The sequence below is a fragment of the Rhineura floridana genome, chromosome 1, assembly GCF_030035675.1.
Source record: "Rhineura floridana isolate rRhiFlo1 chromosome 1, rRhiFlo1.hap2, whole genome shotgun sequence".
Lineage (NCBI taxonomy): Eukaryota > Metazoa > Chordata > Lepidosauria > Squamata > Rhineuridae > Rhineura > Rhineura floridana.
The window spans coordinates 140631830-140654415 of record NC_084480.1 but is presented as its reverse complement, the minus strand read 5'-3'; the positions used below and the strand labels follow the sequence as shown (position 1 = coordinate 140654415).

At 45.1% G+C, this 22586-nt stretch overlaps 1 protein-coding gene across 3 annotated transcripts in view; it reads left to right on the top strand.

Moving 5' to 3' along the window:
- The window catches only part of PIGG (phosphatidylinositol glycan anchor biosynthesis class G (EMM blood group)), a 79322-nt gene that overhangs the window by 2240 nt on the left and 54496 nt on the right, over positions 1-22586 (top strand). For 2 of the 3 annotated variants that reach the window (XM_061634052.1, XM_061634070.1), the window contains exons 2-4: positions 61-266; positions 17602-17811; positions 19339-19527. In XM_061634052.1, the coding sequence (XP_061490036.1) occupies positions 61-266; positions 17602-17811; positions 19339-19527 (605 nt within the window). The remainder of the gene's footprint in view (positions 1-60; positions 267-17601; positions 17812-19338; positions 19528-22586) is intronic. The other variant, XM_061634062.1, reaches the window with a different exon arrangement.

Below are 22586 nucleotides of genomic sequence, written 5' to 3'. Positions count from 1 at the left end.
TCAATTGTTGGCTTGTATTGGTGCCTAATATATGTCTTACATATATATATATATATATAGGATTCTCTTCCAACTGGACCAGGATGCCATCTCCTCTCTTTAAAAAAGTTGTCATAGTATTAATTGATGCCTTGAGGGATGACTTTGTGTTTGGCTCAAAAGGCAAACGGTTCATGCCTTACACGACCCAGCTGGTGGAAAGAGGAATATCTCATAGTTTTATAGCAGAAGCAAAGCCACCTACAGTCACCATGCCTCGAATTAAAGTAAGTTCTGATATTTGAAAGATGTAACATACTGTAACTGATGCTTATTTGATTTGTTCATTTGTTTAAAAATGCTTCAGAATGTGAGTGGTTGCTCTTTATTTTTTTTTAGCAGACTTCCTGGTTTGGAACCACTGCAACTGTAGGACAGATAGTCTTGCTAGCTGTTTTTCTTCTTAGCAGTTCCCCACTGCTGAAGAGGTGCCCTGCTTTTAAACAGAGCAGAGGCTTGTTTCTTCAGCAGCAATAACTGCTGAGAGGAAAACTAACAAAACTTGGTATATGTTTGTGGCTCTGTTTCCACGTATTCGTGGTCCTCCTTTGGATCCTAGGCATAGGCTTTAGTAGTTGCTGAAACCTAGGTTGTAGGGCAGGCAGTGAACAATCTGCCTTGTAGTCCTATTGAAGGTGGATGTTCCACAATGGCTTTTGAAAAAGAAATTTTTTATTGACCAGAGCTACTGATGTCTTCTGTTAAGTATTGCTAAGTACTGAGATCCGGGTTGATTCCATGTATATTCTTTGGCCTTTGGAAATTTTGTCCAGCGTCTCCTTTGTTTTCTGAGATAATTTTTCTTATACCTACAATTTCCCTCACACTTACTATATTTCACAACCATGGAGGGCTAGAAACTTACTTTAAAAAAAAAAATGGAAACAGATTCTCCAAGCTGAATTCTGTGATGCATCCTGTGGCTATTCTGGGCCCTTCTTTATAGTTCCAACCGAACAGACAAAATAATTGTAAAGAAATTGGGATTTCATCATCCAAATTCCACAAAATAGAATAGTATAAACCAGTTACATAAAACAACTTTAGATCACAAATATGAACAAAGTAAAACTGACACAACCTTCAAATACGCATTTGAAGATTTAACGTGTGCGCTGATCTATTTAGGAAGTGGCATGTTAATAGCTGTAGCAGAAAATTTTTAGAAACATGAATGCATTGCAGTTTCTGCACTGGAACTGATTGCATGTGAAAGATAATGGTTCCATGACCTTGCTTAAGCTAATCAACAAAGGCTACCAGTATTAAGGATGGAAATACGTTTCAGTGCTTTTAAGTATTGATCTGGTCCCATGCATTAATGTTCTTGTTGAGGGTTAATGATAGGCCATTTGCTTAAATAAAGGGCTCAGATCTTCAATATTTGCCATATGTGACTGTGGTGGTTTGATTGCTGAGGGGCAGGAACAACTAAGATGTTCATTGCTATATCCTAAATAGTAAGAAGGCAAGAGCAGTTTTCAAAAGCCAGAATAAACAGGTATAACTTCAGGAACTGATGGAAACTGTAAAGAGATGATGCCAGATGCACCTCTATGGGGAGGGAGTTCCATGGTCTTGGGGCCATCACTAAGAAAGTCCTCTTGTGAGCCCCCCCCCCAAAAAAAACTCCACCAGGAGGGCCTCCTCAGTTGATATTAATTCCCAGACTGGTTTATAGGGAAGGAGGCATACTTTTAGATATAAAATTGCTTGTGTTCTTTTTAACCTTGCAAAACAAAAGTTGCCAAACAAGATTTCCAAAGGCTGCTTCAAGGCCGCATTTATGCAGTACTGGATGCTGAGAGGGTGGGAGGAGAAGAGGTGAAACTAAACACTTCCATTATCTTCTCCCCACCCATTCCAGGTTTTAACAATCAGCACGGTTAAGAGCACAGCGACTGCGCACAAACAGTTAAGTTGATTGGAAACTTGTGCCCCACCAGATCGTTATTGAACCCCAACTTAGGGATGTAGTTGTCTGGGATCTTGGTGGGTTGTAGACCTGTTACATTTTTGGGAGCAGGGTCCCAGCCAGGTCGCTGTATATGAGCCAAGAGTCCTTATCCTTTCATGGTGATTGGAGCACAGTCAGAATAAAGAAGGTGAGTCAGCCACTGAGAAGACTCTCCTCTGTAGCTAACACACAGCCTATCCTTTCATGCTGATTGGCTGTTAGGGACCTCTGTTGCAGTGGATTTGTAAGATGACAGGGAGAGCAAGGGAAAGTGGAAAAGGGGGCAGGACTGTGACTGGCATGACTATCATGGGGAGCCTGCTCTTCTGAATTTTCCACTACAGTACTCTTCCAGCTGCAGGGATCCCTGGCCCTTGGCTATGCTGGCTGGAGCTGATGGGAGTTGTAGTCCAGCAACACCTGGAGGGCCACAGGTTCCTCATCCTTGTGTTAAGTAATGATGTATACAATACAGGATCAGTGAATATACACCATCGGATGTTGAATGCAGGTATTTTCTTTCAGTTTCCTCTCCCCCATTTGCTTGCAGTCATTCTTAGCCATTCGTGTTTAGATGTAAACATTCATCCATGCACTGATGATCCCTTTTGTTAGGGTAGGACAGCCGTGTGTGTAATTAAGATCCCTCAGTTTTGGAGTCTTAAGTACGAACTAAAATGAACTAGACCTCTGAAATTTGACAAAAAGCACCTTGATTACTTGAAAAAGCTGAAAATGCAGCGTTTTTACACTTCTTTCTGAAGCACAGTATTTTGGATGGGTGACCATATCAGAACGACATGTACACCACTTTGAGTTCCATGATGAAGTAAGGTGGGATATAAATGTAAGGGGAAAAAATTAAATGAAATATTTTCAGAAAACCCCCAGAGTACCTAAGAATCTGAAACTTGGCATATGCTCAGTCCAAGACTACGAGTGTAAAAGTCTGGGGCTGAGAGTCCATACATCTCTCCCTGAACTTGGGAGACTTGAAATGTACCGTCAAAGTAATGTACTTCCAAACCAGCCAGAAAACTGAACAATTTGACAAATATATAGTCCAAAGCACCCTAGTTGTTAGAAACATCTGGAAACAGAATATTCTAATGCCTAGCATTCTCAAGATAGTGTTGGGACCCTTTGTTTTTAGATTGTTGCTGTTTAAAAATCTGATTTCATTGTAAGCTGCCCTGAGTGCTGTGAGTATGGAGGAAAGGCGGGATACAATTTTGGGGAGTGGTGTCAAATAAATGAATTAACAATCTGGGGCATGACACTTAATCTCCTAACAGAGGCCAGCATTCCAGCACAGGGAAGAGATGGGATTTCATGTTGGTCTCTTAAGAGTCGTCTTGCCTGTTTAAACTCAGTTTTGTGGGAGGGGTTAGTTCCAGGAACACCCTTGGGAACGTAGGAAGCTGCCTTATACCTAGTCAGATGAGTGGTCCATCTAGCTCAGTATTGTCTACACTGACTGGCAGTAGCTCTCTAAGGTTTCAAGCAGGTGTCTCTCCCAAGCATACCCGGAAATGCCGGGGATTGAACTTGGAACCTTCTGCATGCAAGGCGGATGCTCCACCGCTGAGCTAGTGGCCTTCCCTTAACATTCCCCTAATAAACATATGTGTTGCTGGCAGAATGCAGATTTTATTTACTAGTAAATATATTCACACTTAGGCCTGGTCATCATGGTAAATCAAACTGTGGCTTAATGAGGCCATGAACACACGTGGGCTCCTGGATAGGAGCTTGCAGCCACTCTGCTCCTTCTGGTCTTTTTTTTACTCATGTGCCATGATGACCTATCCCAAGATTTGGTTTAGCTTGTCGTCCACACCTGGACATATGGCTAAGGTCTCTCCTCACTAACACATGAGCTACAGCCAAGTTTTGTTCCTGGGTTAGCTCAGCAGAGCGCAGGAGTAAGGAAGACCGGGAGTGCCACTTTCACACAGTCATGGTAAGCCACAGTTTGGTTAACCATGATGTGCAAACCAGGCCGTGCAAGCAATTTACATTATAGAAGTAATAGACATAATAGGAAATTGTTATGGAATAATATAGTGGATGTGTTCCACCTAATGCAATGGGCTGTCAAGCAAGACAAAACGATTTTTGTAACCAATTCTAGCTCAAGACTGAAAGTCAAATTCATAATTATGATTGCTATGATGTGTGCCTTACTGGGCTGTGAGAAATTTAGGAATGAACAAAATAAAATATGCACCTTAGACTCTATCTCTTCTACAAACAATATGCAGTCCTCGGGAATCCCTACGGCATAGAACATGGAATACTATTTTGTGCTCAGGATATTATTTAGTGCTAACATTAAATGAGATTCTAATCAAATACTCTGCCAACATCAAGAGGTGTGTTATTAGAACTTAATGAGCTGATGCAATTAATTCATTTTGTGCCCTTAAAACTTACTGCGAAGTTTCCAAAAAAAGATTTTGCAATCTGTATCCCAAAATAGACATTTGTGAGGATTTATTTTTCTCTTTTAGAAAGTGGTCATCATCACAATTTGTCTTTTAGTATTGGTTTCTTTTATTTTGGGGAATTGATTCCAGAAATTATGTGCAACAGCTACAGTGCTGTTATCAACTTTTTAATTTTGTGTGTCTCTTGCTTACCTTATTTTTGCTGTACAGTTGGAATACTTCCAGGCTGTTGATCTAGTATCTAAACATCTGACGTTGGTGCCTGGGGGAACTGGAAACATTTTTCTAATTGTTGATATATAGAAGTCCTGTTTTACTTAAAAAGCATGCTTGCAAATAATCATTTGCCTTCTTGCTGGTGATGAGTAAGAATTACTAGCCAGATGAGTCCCCATCCATCCTTCTAGCCTTAGGGTTGATTCACACATAATGTTAACCCATGGTATTGCACTATGTAGATGAGCCTCAGCAAGCCCGAACAAAGCACCAAGCTCTTATCCTTCCCCCATCCCTAATACAACCAGGAGGGGGAGGACTATTGCCAAGATTACCTTCCATTTTAGAGAATCGCAGCTTTGCATTTTGTGCAAACCAGGAATCCTGCTTTAAAACTAAACAATGGTTAGTTGCTAACAGACTAGCTTCATAACCATGGTTTGAAGATGCCTTGTTTACCAATTTGTTTGTTTGAAACCAAGATTGTTGGTTTTCACATAATAGTAAGTCAGGATTCTTGGAAATGGAAAGTAATATCAGCAATAGTCCCTCTTTTGGTGGAAGAAAGTGAGGGGTGGGGAGAGAGCATGTGAGCCCAAAGTCTGGTCCACATGGTGTTAAACTGGTTTAGCATTATGTGTGAGCCAGCCCTTAAAGTGATAGTAGCTGTTTAAGGCTAGAAGGTTGTGCATTCATCTGCTTTTCTTCCCTTGAAAGAAATGGCTGCAGGCCACACTTCCATAAAGCAGCCTTATGTTCAACAGGGCTGTATTCTGGAGGCCTTCTTGGATCAGTCAGCTCTCAGATGTGAGAGGAGCATCCTGAGGTGGTTTCTTTCTTCCAGGTGCTTGTGACGCCCTTCCCTGGCTCTCCCTGTCAGGTTTTATTTATTTATTTATTCTACCTGCTCGTGGTTACTGCCTGTCTCTAGGCACCACCAGGGACTCCACCAGTCCGGACTGTCCTTTTTTATGGTTTCTCTCCCCGCTCTAGCACAGATCTCAACAGATCCCCCTGCTAGGCAGCACCACCAGTCTCGTCCTATAACCAGTAGTCCCAGAGACTCGGCCTGAGTCTCCCTCAATTAGGTTACCTCTGTGACTGCGTGCTTAAGCTGACCCAATCCCTTTGATTTACTCAGACTGCTTGTGGTGTTATTCTTCCCTTCCCCGCTGCCACCATTTGTTATCCTTCAGCCTTGGTATTTACCTTACCCTCCCTTCTGGTCTGTGAAACCCCAGCCAAGGATCAGGCCTTTGGTAAACCAAAAGTATTTATTGAATAACAAAGATAACAAGATTTCTTTAAAAGGCACTTAAGCATATGGTTACATCTATTCCTGAGGTACTGGTCTTAGTATTAATCCGAACTCCACCCTCTCCTCACATCCACCAACTCTCCACACAATCTCCTCTCAAAACCCACCAAAACAACCCACTAACATTCACCACCACCCAGATTCCACTGTCATTCTTCCTTTTATACTGTCAGCCATTTTAAACATTCAGCCAATCATCCAACATTCTACTGCCCATTCACTCCCCCTTCCTCTTTCATTCTACTTACCATGTATCTCCTATACAAACAGCACTTACCCTATTTACACTAATACAGGAACATCACATTTCCCCCCCCCCTTAAAACAACGGCAGAGTATTATTCCTGTTCCAGGATTTATACGTCGCGTTAACAATATAACAAGTCTCTATGGGGAAAATGTCTTTCTTTGTTCCTCCGTCTGGTCACGTCACTGCAGTCCCAGCCACCTGCCAATACATTGTCCTTGCTTTTGATGAACTGGAAGTCCACTTGATAGTCTTGTAGGGCCCAGGACCACCTCTGCAGCATAGTGTTATGGTTTTTCATAGTCTGCAACCATAACAAGGCCCGATGATCCGTTGTTACCGTGAATCTTCATCCCCACACGTATGGGCGCAACTTGTTCAGTCCCCACACGACCGCTAGGCACTCCTTTTGGACCGACAAATAGTTTTTCTTCCTCGGCGTCAGCTTGCGACTCGGATACGCCACTGGATGTCTGGTGCCTTCTCTCTCCTGTAGCAAGACGACTCCCAGCGCGAGGTCCGATGCATCTGTAGCCACGATGAATGGTTGCTCGTAGTCTGGTGCTATTAATATGGGTCCTTGGCACAAGGCTTGCTTCAGCAGATCAAAAGCCTTCTGACATTCATCCGTCCATACCACCCGCTCAGAACACTTCTTCTTTGTTAATTCATGCAAGGGGGTTGCTATTTCCCCAAAATTTCTCACAAACTTCCTATAAAAACCAGCCACACCTAGAAATGCCCTTACTTGTTTTTTGGTTAAGGGGATAGGCCATGCTTGTATTGCCTCCACCTTGCTCCATAAGGGGGTGATTTTCCCACTTCCCACCTTATGTCCTAAATAGATTACTTCCTTTAGTCCAAACTGGCATTTCTTAGCTTTTATTGTGAGGCCTGCTTTTCTTAAGGCCTCTAATACTGTTGTCAGGTGTTGGACATGCTCAGGCACCGATTTGCTAAAAATGGCCACGTCATCAATATAGGCCACTGCAAAATCTGACATGCCTCGCAACACAGTATTGATTAGCCTCTGAAATGAACTTGGTGAGTTCCTTAGTCCCATGGGTAAGGTCACAAACTCATATAACCCATCTGGTGTACTGAAGGCAGTTTTGGCTCTGGATTGCTCGTCTAGTTCCATTTGCCAAAATCCTTTACAGAGGTCTAACGTAGAGATAATGGTTGCTGCCCCCAATAACTCTAACATTGCGTCTACCCTGGGCATAGGATACGCATCTGGGACCATGATTTTATTGATTAGCCGATAATCAATGCAAAACCTTGTCATTCCATCTTTTTTCGGAACGAGGACAATACTTGAGGCCCAGGGACTGATGGATTCCCTGATCACTCCTAATTCCAGCATATCTTCCACCTCCTTTTTGATCTCACTCAAAACTTTCCCATTCACACGGTATGGCATAGATCTGATTGGGGCATGATCTCCAGTATTAATGGAATGTTTGGCTATACTGGTTCGGCCAGGTTTATTACTAAAGAGATTCCCATAGTTTTTCAAAACTCTGAGAATCTCTTCTTTTACTTCCTCCTTCACCTCTTCTGACCATTCCACTTGATCTACCCCTCCTTTGTCTTTGCTTTCCTGTACCAAATCCGGAAGTTCAGGCCCACTTCCCTCAGGGAATAAGGTAACTTGCAACACCCGTGCATCCCTGGTATGGTAAGGCTTTAACATATTTACATGAACCACTTTGCTTTTGTTTAATTGGTCTGTGGTGATTACATACGTCACTGTGTCAAGCCTTTCTCTGATGGTATATGGTCCTTCCCAGTTAGCCTGTAATTTGTCATGTTTCCTGGGTATGAATGCCATAACCATATCTCCCACATCATACACACGTTCCCTGGCTGTTCTGTCATACCAGTAACTTTGCTTCTGCTGTGCTTGACTCAAATTCTTTTTCACCACCTCCATCATTGATGTTAATTTATTGCGGAATTCCAATACAAAATCTACTACAGATGTTTTGTACTCTCCCAGAGTTCCTTCCCATGAATTTTTTAACAGTTCCAAAGGTCCCCTCACTTTTCTAGTGAACATCAGTTCAAAGGGTGAGAAGCCTGTTGACTCCTGAGGGACTTCTCTGTATGCAAATAAGAAGCATCCCAACCGTTCATCCCAGTCTTGTGGGTGATCTTGAACATAGCTTCTTATCATGCCCTTCAAAACGCCATTGAATCTCTCTGTTAGCCCATTAGTGGCGGGATGGTAAGTAGTGGTCTTTAGATGTTTTAGACCACAACATTTCCACATACATTGCATCACTTCTCCCATGAATACACTGCCTTGATCCGTCAGCACTTCATGAGGGAAACCCAGCCTCATAAAGATTTTTAATAAAGCCTCTGCCACTACAGGGGCTTCTACAGATCTCAGTGCTTCTGCGTCTGGGTACCTGGTGGCAAAATCCACCACCACCAATAGATATTTCTTGCCATGCCTTGTGGGTTTGGAAAAAGGGCCCGCCAAATCTATTCCCACTCTATAAAAGGGTTGTCCAATTATAGGAAGGGGCTTTAAGGGTGCCTTAGTCTTTACTCCACTTTTTCCCACCTTTTGGCATATACCACAAGATAGACAATGTTGTTTTACATCTTTGGAGATGTTTGGCCAATAATAGTGTGCAGCCAATCTCCTCTTGGTCTTTTTTATTCCCAGATGTCCTGCACATGGGACATGGTGGGCTACCTCTAGCAATCTGGTTCTGTATTTGCTAGGTACTATCAATTGCTTCACTGGTTCACATTCATCCTTTCTCTCAGCAGGCATCCACAGTCTATATAAAATCCCATTTTCACACACAACTTGATTCCTCAGTTTGTCAGTGAAAGGAATCTGTTGGGTCAGGGCTTGCTCCTTTATTTGCTTCAAACTGGTATCCTTATTCAGTTCTTTTCTGAAATGCTCTGTCTCTTCCCCAGAGACCAGTTGATACAGTTTGTCTCCTTCAGCAGGCCTGCCAAGGGTTGCTATGGGGACCTGAGGCTCGCAAACAGATTCCACCCTGTTTGTTTCAGCCCCCCTTAACATGGCTTCTGTTTCTCTGCCAAGTTGCTGTCTGGTCACCACATATATTTTCCCTTGTGCCCCCATAACATCTCTTCCCAGTATCACTGATTCTTGTTGTTGGGCATTAATGCCTACTTTATATCTGCCCTCTCGGCCTCTCCACGCCGTTTTCACCAGGGCCACAGGCAAGCTTTCTGGTTGACCCCTCACTCCTTGGATATTCACCGTTTCCTGAGGTAATATTTCTTCAGATTTTATTAAATCTGGCCTCAGTAACGTCTGAGCGGCACCAGTGTCAAGCAATGCCCAATAATTTGCCCCTTGTACACTCATTTCCTCTCTCAGACTTGAATCAAGGTCTGTTACTTCTGTCCAGTTTATCTGGCAGAACTGAACCTTTTTTGTGGTTAAATCTTTTGGTTCTATTTTTACAGCCCTTGCCTGGATTACTAATGGGGTTGGCAACCTCACATTGAAAACGTAGGTGCCCCGGTCTACCACATTTATAGCATAATTTCTCCTCTGTTTTAGGGTACACAGATCCACTCTGGGGTGTCCTGTGCCCTTCAGATTTTACTGGAGGACTCACTCGCTGTGGCACCACATCCTTTCTGCCACCATTATATGGTCTGGGTTTAAACTCTCTTGATGTTTTCCCCACCCAGCCAGTTCTGTTGGAGGCAAAGTGATCTGCCATCTCTGCGGCCTCCTGCACCGATGTAGGGGAACGGTCTTTGACCAGGAGCCTTATTTCTGGTGGTAACTGATGGTATAATTGATCCAGTATCATGAGGCTTTTCACCTCTTCCACTGACTGAGCTTTGGCACTACTCATCCACTTTCCAAATATATCCATCAGCTTTGCTCCCAGTTCAACAAAAGACCTCCCTGCTTCGATCTGACAGTTTTGGAATAACTTTCTAAAGTAGTCAGGTCCCAGTCTGAACCTTTTGTATATTGCCTCTTTAAACTCAGCATAGGTGACGGGCCTGTCTGAGGGGAAATATTGGTATACCTCTGCCAATTCCCCTTTGATCAGGTTTGATAAATACTGCATGTATTTATCTTCAGGTAGCCCCCACAACTGAGCTGCCATTTAAAAAGTGCTGAGGTAAATCTGTGGATCTTGTCCAGGCTCAAACACTGCAAAGTCCTTTGGAGTAATTTTTATTTTTGCTCCATCTCTGTTTTTCCTTGTCTCCTCAGAGTGAAATTTCTCTCTATCCAATTTTAATCTTTCCCCTTGTATCTCGGCATCCACTCTCATTCTCTCAGTTTCCATCCTCAATCTCTCAGTTTTCATCTTCAACTTCTCAGTTTCTAACTCTCGCTGTTTATCTTTCCCATCAGCTTCCATCCTCAATCTCTGTTTCCAACTCCCTCTGCTTGTCTTTCTCATCTGTTTCAAAGACCCTCTGCTTGTCTTTTTCCTCAGCCTCCCATCTTAACTTCTCTCTCAAATACTCTGTATAAGCAGGATTGCTTAAGTATCCTTCTGGGGTCTCTTCCCTGACAGGTTGTTTTTGCTGGGCATTTGCAAATCCTATAAGTGCTACTCTCAATTCATCTACCCCTTTACCCTCGTGAGGTAAATTGAATGTTATGCACTTCTCCACCAGCTCCTCTCTTTTCATTTTTATGTATTCAGCCATGGTGTTTGAGTTCACTCACTCTTTGCCAGTCACTCTCACCAGTAATCTTGTTTTGTTATTTCTGGTTGCCACACCACTGTTAGGGATTCTTTAGTATTTGTATCTCACTGCTACAGCCAACACCTGTGACGTAGTCTCCTTTGTCACCACGTGTCTTTGGGACTCTCTTTGGTTCGTGTCCCACCGCTACTGCCACCACGTGTGACGCCCTTCCCTGGCTGTCCCTGTCAGGTTCCTACCTGCTCGTGGTTACTGCTTGTCTCTAGGCACCACCAGGGACTCCACCAGTCCGGACTGTCCTTTTTTATGGTTTCTCTCCCCGCTCTAGCACAGATCTCAACAGATCCCCCTGCTAGGCAGCACCACCAGTCTCGTCCTATAACCAGTAGTCCCAGAGACTCGGCCTGAGTCTCCCTCAATTAGGTTACCTCTGTGACTGCGTGCTTAAGCTGACCCAATCCCTTTGATTTACTCAGACTGCTTGTGGTGTTATTCTTCCCTTCCCCGCTGCCACCATTTGTTATCCTTCAGCCTTGGTATTTACCTTACCCTCCCTTCTGGTCTGTGAAACCCCAGCCAAGGATCAGGCCTTTGGTAAACCAAAAGTATTTATTGAATAACAAAGATAACAAGATTTCTTTAAAAGGCACTTAAGCATATGGTTACATCTATTCCTGAGGTACTGGTCTTAGTATTAATCCGAACTCCACCCTCTCCTCACATCCACCAACTCTCCACACAATCTCCTCTCAAAACCCACCAAAACAACCCACTAACATTCACCACCACCCAGATTCCACTGTCATTCTTCCTTTTATACTGTCAGCCATTTTAAACATTCAGTCAATCATCCAACATTCTACTGCCCATTCACTCCCCCTTCCTCTTTCATTCTACTTACCATGTATCTCCTATACAAACAGCACTTACCCTATTTACACTAATACAGGAACATCACAGTGCTCACTGAGGCCTCTCCTCTACACAGCCGCTGCAGGGGGCTTGATGGGGGTCTGCTTTGTAAGTGTTTGCTTCCTGGGTGTGCCTGAATTCTGGATTCTCTTCTGGTAGTGTTCAGAGATACCCACTGTTACAGCATGTGGCCGAAGCAAGGGATCGCTTCTGGTGCTACCTTCGTTGTTTGGGAACCACTGCAATATGCCCTTGTAATGTCAGAAGTTCTGGACCAAATGGAAGAGCCCACAGCAGAATTGCTTCAGTTATTATTTATTTATTTTGTATCCCGCCCTTCCTCCCAGCAGGAGCCCAGAGTGGCAAACAAGAGCAGTAAAAACACTTTAAAACATCATAAAAACAGATCTTAAAATATGTTAAAACAAAACAGCATTAAAAACATTTTAAAAAACAACCTTAAAAAAGGGTTAAAACATTAAAAACATATTAAACAGTTCTGACACAGATGCAGACTGGGATAGGTCTCAACTTAAAAGGCTTGTTCAAAGAGGAAAGTCTTCAAAAGGTGCCGAAAAGATAGCAGAGATGGTGCCTGCCTAATATTCAAAGGGAGGGAATTCCACAGGGTAGCTGCCGCCCCACTAAAGGTCCGCTTCCTATATTGTGCAGAATGAACCTCCTGATAAGATGGTATCTGCAGGAGGCCCTCACCTGCAGAGCGCAGTGATCGACTGGGTATATAAGGGTAAGATGGTCTTTCAGGTATCCTGGTCCCGAGCTGTATAGGGCTTTGTATGCCAAAACTAGAACCTTGAACTTGGCCCGGTAGCAAATGGGCAGCCAGTGCAATTCTTTCAGCAGCGGGGTGACATGTTGGCAATACCCTGCTCCAGTGAGCAGTCTCGCCACTGCATTTTGCACCAGTGGCAGCTTCCGGACCAACCTCAACGGCAGCCCCACATAGAGCGCATCACAGTAATCCAGACTAGAGGTTACCAGTGCGTGGTCAAGAGTGGTCAGGCTATCCCGGTCCAGAAACGGCCGCAGTTGTCTCACCAGCCGAAGCTGGTAAAAGGCACTCCTAGCCACTGAGGTCGCCTGGGCCTCTAGTGAGAAAGATGGATCCAGGAGCACCCCCAGGCTACGGACCTGCTGTTTCAGAGGGAGTACGACCCCATCCAAAGCGGGCAACTGACCAATTATCTGAACTCGGGAACCACCAACCCACAGTACCTCCGTCTTGCTAGGATTCAGACTCAGTTTATTGGCCCTCATCCAGCCCACCACCGAGTCCAGGCAGCGGTCCAGGGCTTGCACGGCCTCTCCCAATTCAGATGTTATCGAGAAATAGAGCTGGGTATCATCAGTGTACAGCTGACACCTTGCCCCAAATCTCCTGATGACCACTCCCAAGGGCTTCATATAGATGTTAAACAGCATGGGGGACAAGATGGCACCCTGCGGCACCCACAGCACAGCTGCCAGGGGGCCAAAAGACAGTCATCCAATGCTATTCTCTGAGGACAACCCTGGAGATAGGATCGGAACCACTGTAAAACAGTGCCTCCAATACCCATTTCACCAAGTTGGCCCAGAAGGATACCATGGTCAATGGTATCAAAAGCTGCTGAGAGATCAAGTAAGAATAACAGGGTTGCACTCCCCCTGTCCTCCCGATAAAGGTCATCCATCAGGGCGACCAAGGCCGATTCAGTCCCATAACCAGGCCTGAACCCAGACTGGGATGGGTCAAGATAATCTGTTTCATCCAAGAGTACTTGTGGTTGCTGCGCAACAACCCTCTCAATCACCTTCCCTAAGAAGGGGGTATTTGCAACCGGTTGGTAGTTGTCACAAACCAATGGGTCCAGGGTGGGCTTTTTCAGGAGTGGTCGAATCACCACCTCTTTCAAGGTGGCTGGAACCACTCCCTCTCGCAATGATGCATTGACCACACCCTGGATCCACTTGGTCAGACCCCCTCGGCAAGGGCAAGGGTCGAGAGGACATGTTGCTGGCCCCATCATCGCAAGCACCTTGTCCATGTCATCAGGCCACATCAACTGAAACCGTTCCCAAGAAGTTGCAGCAGAAGTTGCACTGGACACCTCATTGGGGACTACAGTAGATGTGGATGGGGCATCAAGACTGCTACGGAGGCGAGCAACTTTACCCTCAAAGTGCCTTGCCAACAATTTACAGTGGGCCTCCGAAGCGTCTAAGACTCCATTTCCTGGAGTTGATGTCAACAGACCCCTGACAATATGGAAAAGCTCCACCGGACGGCTACTTGAGGATGCGATGGAGGCAGAGAAGTGGGCCTTCTTCACCGCCCTCACAGTAGGCACGGTTATGATGTTTTACTCGTGCCTGATCAGCCTCACAGCACGTCTTTCGCCACTTGCGCTCTAGCCATCATCCAGCCTGTTTCATTGCCCTTAGCTCACTGGTGTACTAAGGTGCAAGCCGGGCTCCACAGTGCCGGAGAGGGTGCTCAGGGGCAACTGTGTCGAGAGCCCGATGTGCCTCTCTGTTCCACAGCATGACAAGGGCTTCAACAGGCTCACCTGCTCTATCTACCGGGAACTCCCCCAGGGCATTCAGGAATCCAGTGGATTCCATTAGGCTCCGGGGGCAGACCATCTTAATCTGTCCACCACCCCTGCAAGGAAGGATCAGAGCCATAAGTCTAAACTTCACCAGGAAGTGATCTGACCACAGCAATGGGGTGACATCCACCCCCGCTATCTCCAGACCATCCCTTCCTCCATCTGGAGCAAAAACCAAGTCAAGGGTGTGCCCTGCCCTATGTGTTGGGCCAGTAACAAGTTGAGACAGTCCCATGGTCGTCATGGAGGCCATGAAGTCCCGAGCCGGAACACTAGAGGCAGCCTCAGCATGGACATTGAAATCATCCAGCACTATTGTTCTGGGCTCCTCCAACGCCACAGCCGAGATGACCTCCACCAGCTCGATCAGAGAAACTGCTGGGCAGCAGGGTAGACGATACACCAGCAGCAACCTTAGTTTACTGTCTCCTCGGCCCAACACCAGGCGCAGGCCCTCACAGCCAGCTCCAAGACAGAGTGGTTTCCTGGTGACAGAGATGGAAGTTCTGTAGACCACAGCAACTTCCCCCCTCCCCCAGTCCCTGCAGCCTGTGCTGGTGCTGCAGCGAGTATCTGGGTGGGCAAAGCTGGGTCAGATCAACCCCTCCAAGCTCACCCACCCAGGTCTCAGTAATGCACACCAAATCGGCACCTTCATCCACAATCAAGTCATGGATGAGAGTGGTCTTCTTATGTACCGATCTGGCGTTAAACAACAACACACACAGGCCAGTGGGCACAGCAGATTTGCAACGAGGAACCAAACCATGAGTGACAGCAGGGAACAAGCGCAGATAGCCTTGCCTTCACCTTCTTGAGTAATTCAACACCTCCCCATGGCTATATTTCCCTTTGCCCGTAATCACTGAAATTGGGGTGGCCTCACCCATGTTCCTCTTTACTAAGACTCCTCCTAAACACCTAATATGGGCCCAACACGAGCTCACCAACAAAGCCTGGCGGAGCGAATTATCCCAGTAGGCCTCTGTGAGGATTGGGAACAGTCACACCCATTCAAACTTTTTCACACAGGGCCCATCTACTCCCCCTCCTGTCTCACACCCAGGGAGGGCCAGCCTTCTGCCAGTTACAGACTCTCACTCTGAAGGCATGTGGCAACTTTCTTCTCTCATTCAGTTCACTGCACAGGCTCCCACCCTGTGCAGGAACTACACATGCACCACACACCCTCCCCACCACCAATCTTCTCTAGACTGGTTTAACAGAAAATAAATTAAAAAAAAAAACAAGAAAAAGTAATAGAAGGGGGGTAGCGCCCTCGCCCTTGGGACCCCCTAAAGGGGCTCCCCAAGGGGCAATCCCCTTTGGTGTCTCCTCTTCAGTGGTGACCCCACCGGTGGCAGACCCGCTGCCCAAGGGCAGCTGGGCTTTTATGCCTCCTGGCCCAGCCAGCAGCTGTTGCAAGGGGCTGCGAGATTAACTGCAGCCTCTCTCTGGAGCAAGGGCCAGGCAGGGGGTCCCAGTCCTTGCAGCATTTACCAGGGACTTCAGCTGTCTGGACAGACAGCAGCCCAAAGGAGCTAGTAGCTAGCACCCAGATGCCAGATACTGACTCCCAGGGCAGGTCTTCCTAAGTCCCCTCGTGCTGCAGCTGTTCCCTGGAGGGGCGTTGCTGGCATTGACAAGAGCCACAGTATGAGCTCCTACTGTGTTGTCCAGAACACCTGACATTACTGGAGGTCCACAAGAGGAGTATGTGCTACTGTCATACCCTAAAAAAATGTGCTAAACCATCCTAGCCTTATCAGGAGGGAAGAAGATTTTAAATGTGGGATTGTGGGCCCGTGAAATCCAGACACCAGCAGGGCTGTGGAGCAAGAACCCCTCATTCCTGTGATTGCTATCAGAAGGCAAAGTGATGCTATAAAGAAGGTAGACTGCCATTTTATACGGGACTATCCCTGGCTTCATGGAATACATAGCAGTATTTGACCATGGTCATGATTCCCTCCAGATGTTGTTGGATTACAACTCACATCATCCCAGAGCATTGGCCATGCTGGCTGGGGCTGATGGGAGTTGGAAGTCCAACACCATTGGGAGGATACCCCGATGTACATTTATGAGCAGGATTCCCTTAACAGTTGTGTAGATGTGCTCTCATTAATCTGTTAACTGTTTTTATGACTGAGGCACTGTTCGTGGGTAGATCTCTAGACTGGATGGAGGGGATGTGGCTTGCTCTTGATGGGGTTACACTTCCTCTGAAGGAGCAGGTAGTGTAGTTTGGGGTCCTTATGGATCCATTACTGTCACTTGAGGCTCAAATAGTGTCTGTAAAGAGGAGTGCCTTCCATTAGCTTTGGCTGGTGGCCCAGCTACGACCCTGTCTGGACAAGGATATCCTGACTTCTGTTGTCTACACCCTGGTAACCTCTAAGCTAGATTACTGAAATGCATTACATGTGGGGCTGCCTTTGAAGGCAGTTTGGAAGCTGCAGTTGGTGCAGAGTTCAGTAGCCAGATTGCTCACCAGGGCAAGATGGTCTGAGCACATAACATCAATTCTGGCACAACTACACTGACTACCAATTAGTTTCTGGGTTCAACTCAAAGTGCTGGTTTTGACCTATAAAATCTTATACGGTCCAGGAGCCCAAGACTTCAGGGACCGCCTCTCCCCATATATACCTCCTCAACCCTGTATTCAGCATCTGAGGTCCTTCTTCATGTGTTCCCTCCGAGGGAGGTGCAGAGGGTGGCAACATGAGAGCGCGCCTTCTCAGTGGTGGCCCACTGCTTATGGAATGCTCTCCCAGGGAGGCATGCCTGGAGCCATCTTTATCTATTTTTTGGGCACCAGGAAAAAACATTTACCTTCTCCCAAGCATGTCGTCTCCTGATTTTGGAGGGCTTTTGAGCCTCTTTAGCGGGTGGGTCATTCCATCGCTGTTATATTTATGTGTTTTTTAACATTTTATTTTGTTTAAGCTTTTATACTGGTTTTTACTTTTTTATTGATTGTAAGTCACTTTGGGTTCACTTCTGGGAAGACAACCGACTAACAAATTGAATAAATAACAGTTTTAAAAATCAAATGTGCATACATGCCTAGAAACATGCATCCTTATCCTAAGCCAGTCTGTTTCCCTTGTTGAATCCTATCAAGATCTTTTCCTCTCTGCTTTTGGGGCATCTGTTTGCAGGCACTGACAACGGGCAGCATTCCTGGCTTCACTGATGTCATCATGAACCTCAATTCTCCAGCTTTGCTGGAAGACAACTTGATACAGCAGGCCAAAACAGCTGGAAAAAGGATAATCTTCTATGGGGATGATACTTGGGTGCGGCTGTTTCCAAAGCAGTTTGTAGAATATGATGGAACGACGTCTTTTTTTGTCTCGGACTATACTGAGGTAAGAAGTTGCTTTGGTGCAGCAATGTAAGAAGTTGCACAGATAGATCAGTGTGTGAAAATCTGATTTATTTGTTTTGTATGTGTTCTTAAAAATCAGTGTATTGGCTGCTAGTCAGAAACTGGATTGATCTGCCATATTCTTAAATAAGTCTTAGACACCGCTTATTTCCAAAATGGGTAATTATGTTTTTCACATCTCAGCTGTTTTTTGTTTTTTTGTGGTTTCTTTGGCAATTGGAGGTAATCAAACAATTGGCAGCCTCTGTCTCCCCATCAAGGTGACATTCTAAATGTTCCATACGTGGTCTTTAGAAAAATCGCAGGCCAGCAGGCCTTTCTTTAGCCCGGAGATGGAGAACTTGTGGCTCTTCGATGTACAGCTCCCATCATCCCTGATCGCTGGCCATGTGGGCTGCTGCTGCTGGCATTTGGCATCTAACAACTTCTGGAGGGCCACTGGTTCCCTCAGTCTTGCTTTAACCTGGACAAACTCACAAGGGCTTTGGAACTGCCATATATAATAAGTACCATTGGTCCGACTGGGAGTGGGTCTCCAAAGTTTCAGGAAGCGCTGTTTGCTACCCCTTTTTATTTTGCATGTACTATGTTTATGTGCCACCTTTCTGCCAAAGAATTTGAAGATGTTTATATTTTATAATAATGAATACATAAGATAACAGGAAGGAAAGAGGAAGAGTTATATAGACACACTTGGGTATTGGTTCTCTCATGCTGATATGTAATGACCAGGTGGAAAAGTCACTGCAAGAGATGGTTCTGGGCACTTTGTTCCAGGTGAGCTAAAGGAGAGGGCCTAGCTTTCTTACCTCTTCCTCTTCTGCAACCAGAGGGAATGGCTTTTTAAAAAGCCTTTTAAGTGGCCTGTCTCTGTCTCCATGCAAAGCACATGCTCTACCACTAGTCTCTGGCCCTTTCCATGTTGATGTACTGCACTTTCTTTCTTTCTTAAAATGTGTTTTCAATGGTATTATCTGTACTTTTGTTGCAGGAGTTTAAAGCAACTGCCAGAGCCTTGGCCTGGAGTAGCATGGGAATCGGGCACCCTGGGCTTGTACATTGCAGCTGAGTGTGCTCTGAGTTAGAGAACCAATTGCCTGCAACATGCTGTTTCTAGAGGCTTGGAAATTCAGTTAGGGCAATATGTTGACTTTATTCTTGTCACGTGGCCATCTGCCTAAGGGTCTTTTTATGCAGCTAAATGTGTCAATGGGTGCAGCATTTCTTGGCATGCCTTACTTCATATTGTAGTTGAAGGACAGCATGTGTGAGCACTCCTCAGTTGCAAACGACTTCTTGTATGAAGAAAGTTCGCATGTCTGAGAGATGTGCCATTTTCCCTTTGTGTGTGAAGCTTTAGTTTCTGTAAGGAATTGTTCCAGTGTGGCACAGTCCAGGAAAATCTTGTACCCCTTGATTCTGTGGAGCGTTATGAACTGGAAGCTTGAAAAGCAGAGTGGGGTGGAGCAGAACTTTCAACTTGGCTCTGATTTTTCTTTTCCTCAAGGTTGATGATAACGTCACTAGACATTTGGATCACGTGCTGAAAAGAGAAGACTGGGATTTACTCATCCTTCACTACTTGGGACTGGACCACATTGGTCACCTGAGTGGACCACACAGCCCTTTAGTAGGGCCAAAGCTTTCTGAAATGGATAACATCATCAAGAAGATTCATACTTCTCTCCTCTCCAAGGTGACCTGCTTGCTTTTTAAACGTAAATCTAATCCTGAGAATAGGAACAGCATGTGAAGCCTTAGGCTTCGATCCAAGGTCATTTTTACACTTACCAGCCTGACTCTGTGCAAGTTGGCTTGCAAGGAAGTCCCACTGCATGGAATGAGGCTTATTCCCAGACAAATAGACATAGGATTACAGCCTTACTGAAGTGTGTTGATGCTGCCTTTGGGAAGTGAACCTGGTGGCCTTGAATGTGTTAGCCAATACATTAAGACCACGAGTAATTGTTAATTTTTACAATATAATCTGACGCATTAGGGAAGTTTCAGGCATTCTGCAGGGGGAAACCCAAGGGCGGTCCTGTCAGCAAAAGAATTTCCACTTGCACAATGGGACTTCCACCAGCTTTCTTTGTGTGCCCTCCCTAAATCTGCTGCAGAAAGTTGGCGAAACCCCTCAAACAGATTTAGGGGTAAGTGGCAGGAAGAAGGGAAGAAAGTCCAATTGTTCAAGCAGAAATCCTTGCTCTGATGGGACCATGACTTAGCACTACAATGGATACAACCCCAAGTTTGCCACCCGTGTGACAACTCAACAGGCAGCTGCCTCCAATGGCAGTGGTCTTGATGAGCGGACCTGTATGTGATAGACATGATTATCTTACCCCAACTTGACATTTTTCAATAAAATGTGTTGAGTGACTCTAGAGCTGCATAAGCAACAAGGACAAATTATCAACTTTGAATGGGGAAAGGGGAGCCCAAGGTAACAGGGGACAAATGCGCTAAAATTCAATTTAGCTAACATGAATGTATATTTGGGTTCCTAGAAAAATAGGTTTCTGTTGAGGTTTTTAGCACTTGAACATCTATGAAGTCAAGGGCCATTGAGGCCAATTTTATCTTCTCATGGAACCTGGAGGCACTTGTGCTGCTTAGCAACCTCGAGTGTCATTTCACAGGAACTCTGGCAGTTTTGTGTCAAAAACCTAAACGGCATCCAAGTAATTAAGAGTGGGCTGTTTTCTTATATCTAACCAATCTCAACAAGGTACGGTCTGCAAGAGCCTACACCTTTGACTTTGACAAAAAGGATAGTTATGTCACACAGCTTTTTAAAAGCAAGCAATTTACAATCCTAGCAAGACAGAGGCACTGTGGGTTGGTGGTTCCCAAGTTTGGGTAATTGGTCAGTTGCCTGCTTTGGATGGGGTTGTACTCCCTCTGAAAGAGCAGGTCTGTAGTCTGGGGGTGCTCCTGGATCCATCTTTGTTGCTAGTGGCCCAGGTGACCCTCGTGGCTAGGAGTGCCTTTTACCATCTTAAGCTGGTAAGAGAGCTGCGGCCATTTCTGGACTGGAATAGCCTAACCACTGTTGTCTATACAGTTGTCTATCCTCCAGGCTGGATTACTGTAATGCGCTCTACGTGAGGCTGCCCTTGAGGTTGTTCCGAAAACTGCAGCTGGTGCAAAATGCAGCTGTGAGACTGCTCACTGGGGCAGGGTATCACCAAAATGTCACCTCACTGCTGAAAGAGTTGCACTGGCTACCTATTAGCTACCGGGCTAAGTTTAAGTCTCTAGTTTTGGTGTACAAAGCCCTATACAGCTTGGGACGAGGATACCTGAAAGACATCTTACCCCTTCTATACCCAGTCGATCACTGTGCTCTGCAGGTGAGGCCCTCCTGCAGATACCATCTCATCAGGAGGTCCGTTCTGCACAACATAGGAAACGAACCTTTAGTGTAGTGGTACCTACCCTTTGGAATACCCTCCCCTTAAATATTAGACAGGCGCCATCTCTGTTATCTTTGCAACGCCTACTGAAGACCTTCCTCTTTCAACAAGCCTTTTAAGTAGAGACCTTATCCCAGTCTGTGTCTGTGTTGGAATTGCTTTGTAATACATTTTTTAACCTTTTGTATATAAAAAAAGTTTTTAAAGCTTTTTAAAAAAATGTTTGGTTTTAATATGTTTTTAATGGTTGGTTGTTTTAATATATTTTGAAGTCTGTTTTTTATGATGTTTTAGAGTATTTTTAGTGCTTTTGTTTGCCGCCCTGAGCTCCTACTTGAGAATGAGTGTGATATAAATCAAATAAATACATAAATAAAAGACATTCTGTTGAACTTCCAGGCAGGCGCACTTCAGGAAATGAAAGCTTAAAACTCTCCAGACAGCTTAGTTGTTTTCACAAAATGTTTTGAAAAACTGTAGCTGAAGTTCTGCTTTAATGTTGCCTGAATGCTATACGATGTTGCAGAGGGCTACAGAGCTGCTTTGATGGTGCTGATGATGTAAGCCACCCTAGACTGGTGCAGATATCATGAGCCCCAACTGCTTAATCATGGTTAAGCAATCAAGAGTGTCAAAAGAGCTGGGTAGAACTCCCAAAGAAATAAAATGATTCTCCCCATTGTGTATGACGGTTGGCTTGTGTGCGTCCAACTTGCTGAAGTCATAATTGGTGACATCCTTCACCCTTACTCTTCACAGAGTTTAGCTGACTGAAATTTGTGCTTGTTTAATACATCACAGTGATCCATTTATTATGGCTAATTCTAAAATAACTGGTTCAGAGCAGGTCCGTAGCTTGGGGGTGCTCATACATTACTATCATTCAAGGCCCAGATGACCTCAGTTCTTGGAATGCCCATTACCTACTTTGATGTTCCTGGACAGGCATAGTCGTACCATGAGGGTTTGTAACCTGGTGACTTCATAATTAGACTACTGTAATGTGCCGTATGTGGGGCTAACATTGCCCTTGGTTCAGAAGCTTCAGCTAGTTCAAAATGAAGCCACTAGGGAGTTGGGTGGAACGCCCAGCTTTACACACATTAGACTAATGTTGAAAGATCTCCACTGGCTGCCTATTAGTTACAGAGCCAAGTTCAGTGTTTTGTTGTTGACCTCTAAAATCCTAAACAATTTGGGACCAAGATACCTGTCAGACAGCCTCCCACTAGTATAGACCAAGCTGATTGTTAAGATCTTCCAAGGAGATGTGATGGAAGTGTATAAAGTATGCATGGCATGGAGAAAGTGGGTAGAGAAAAGTTTTTCTCACTAT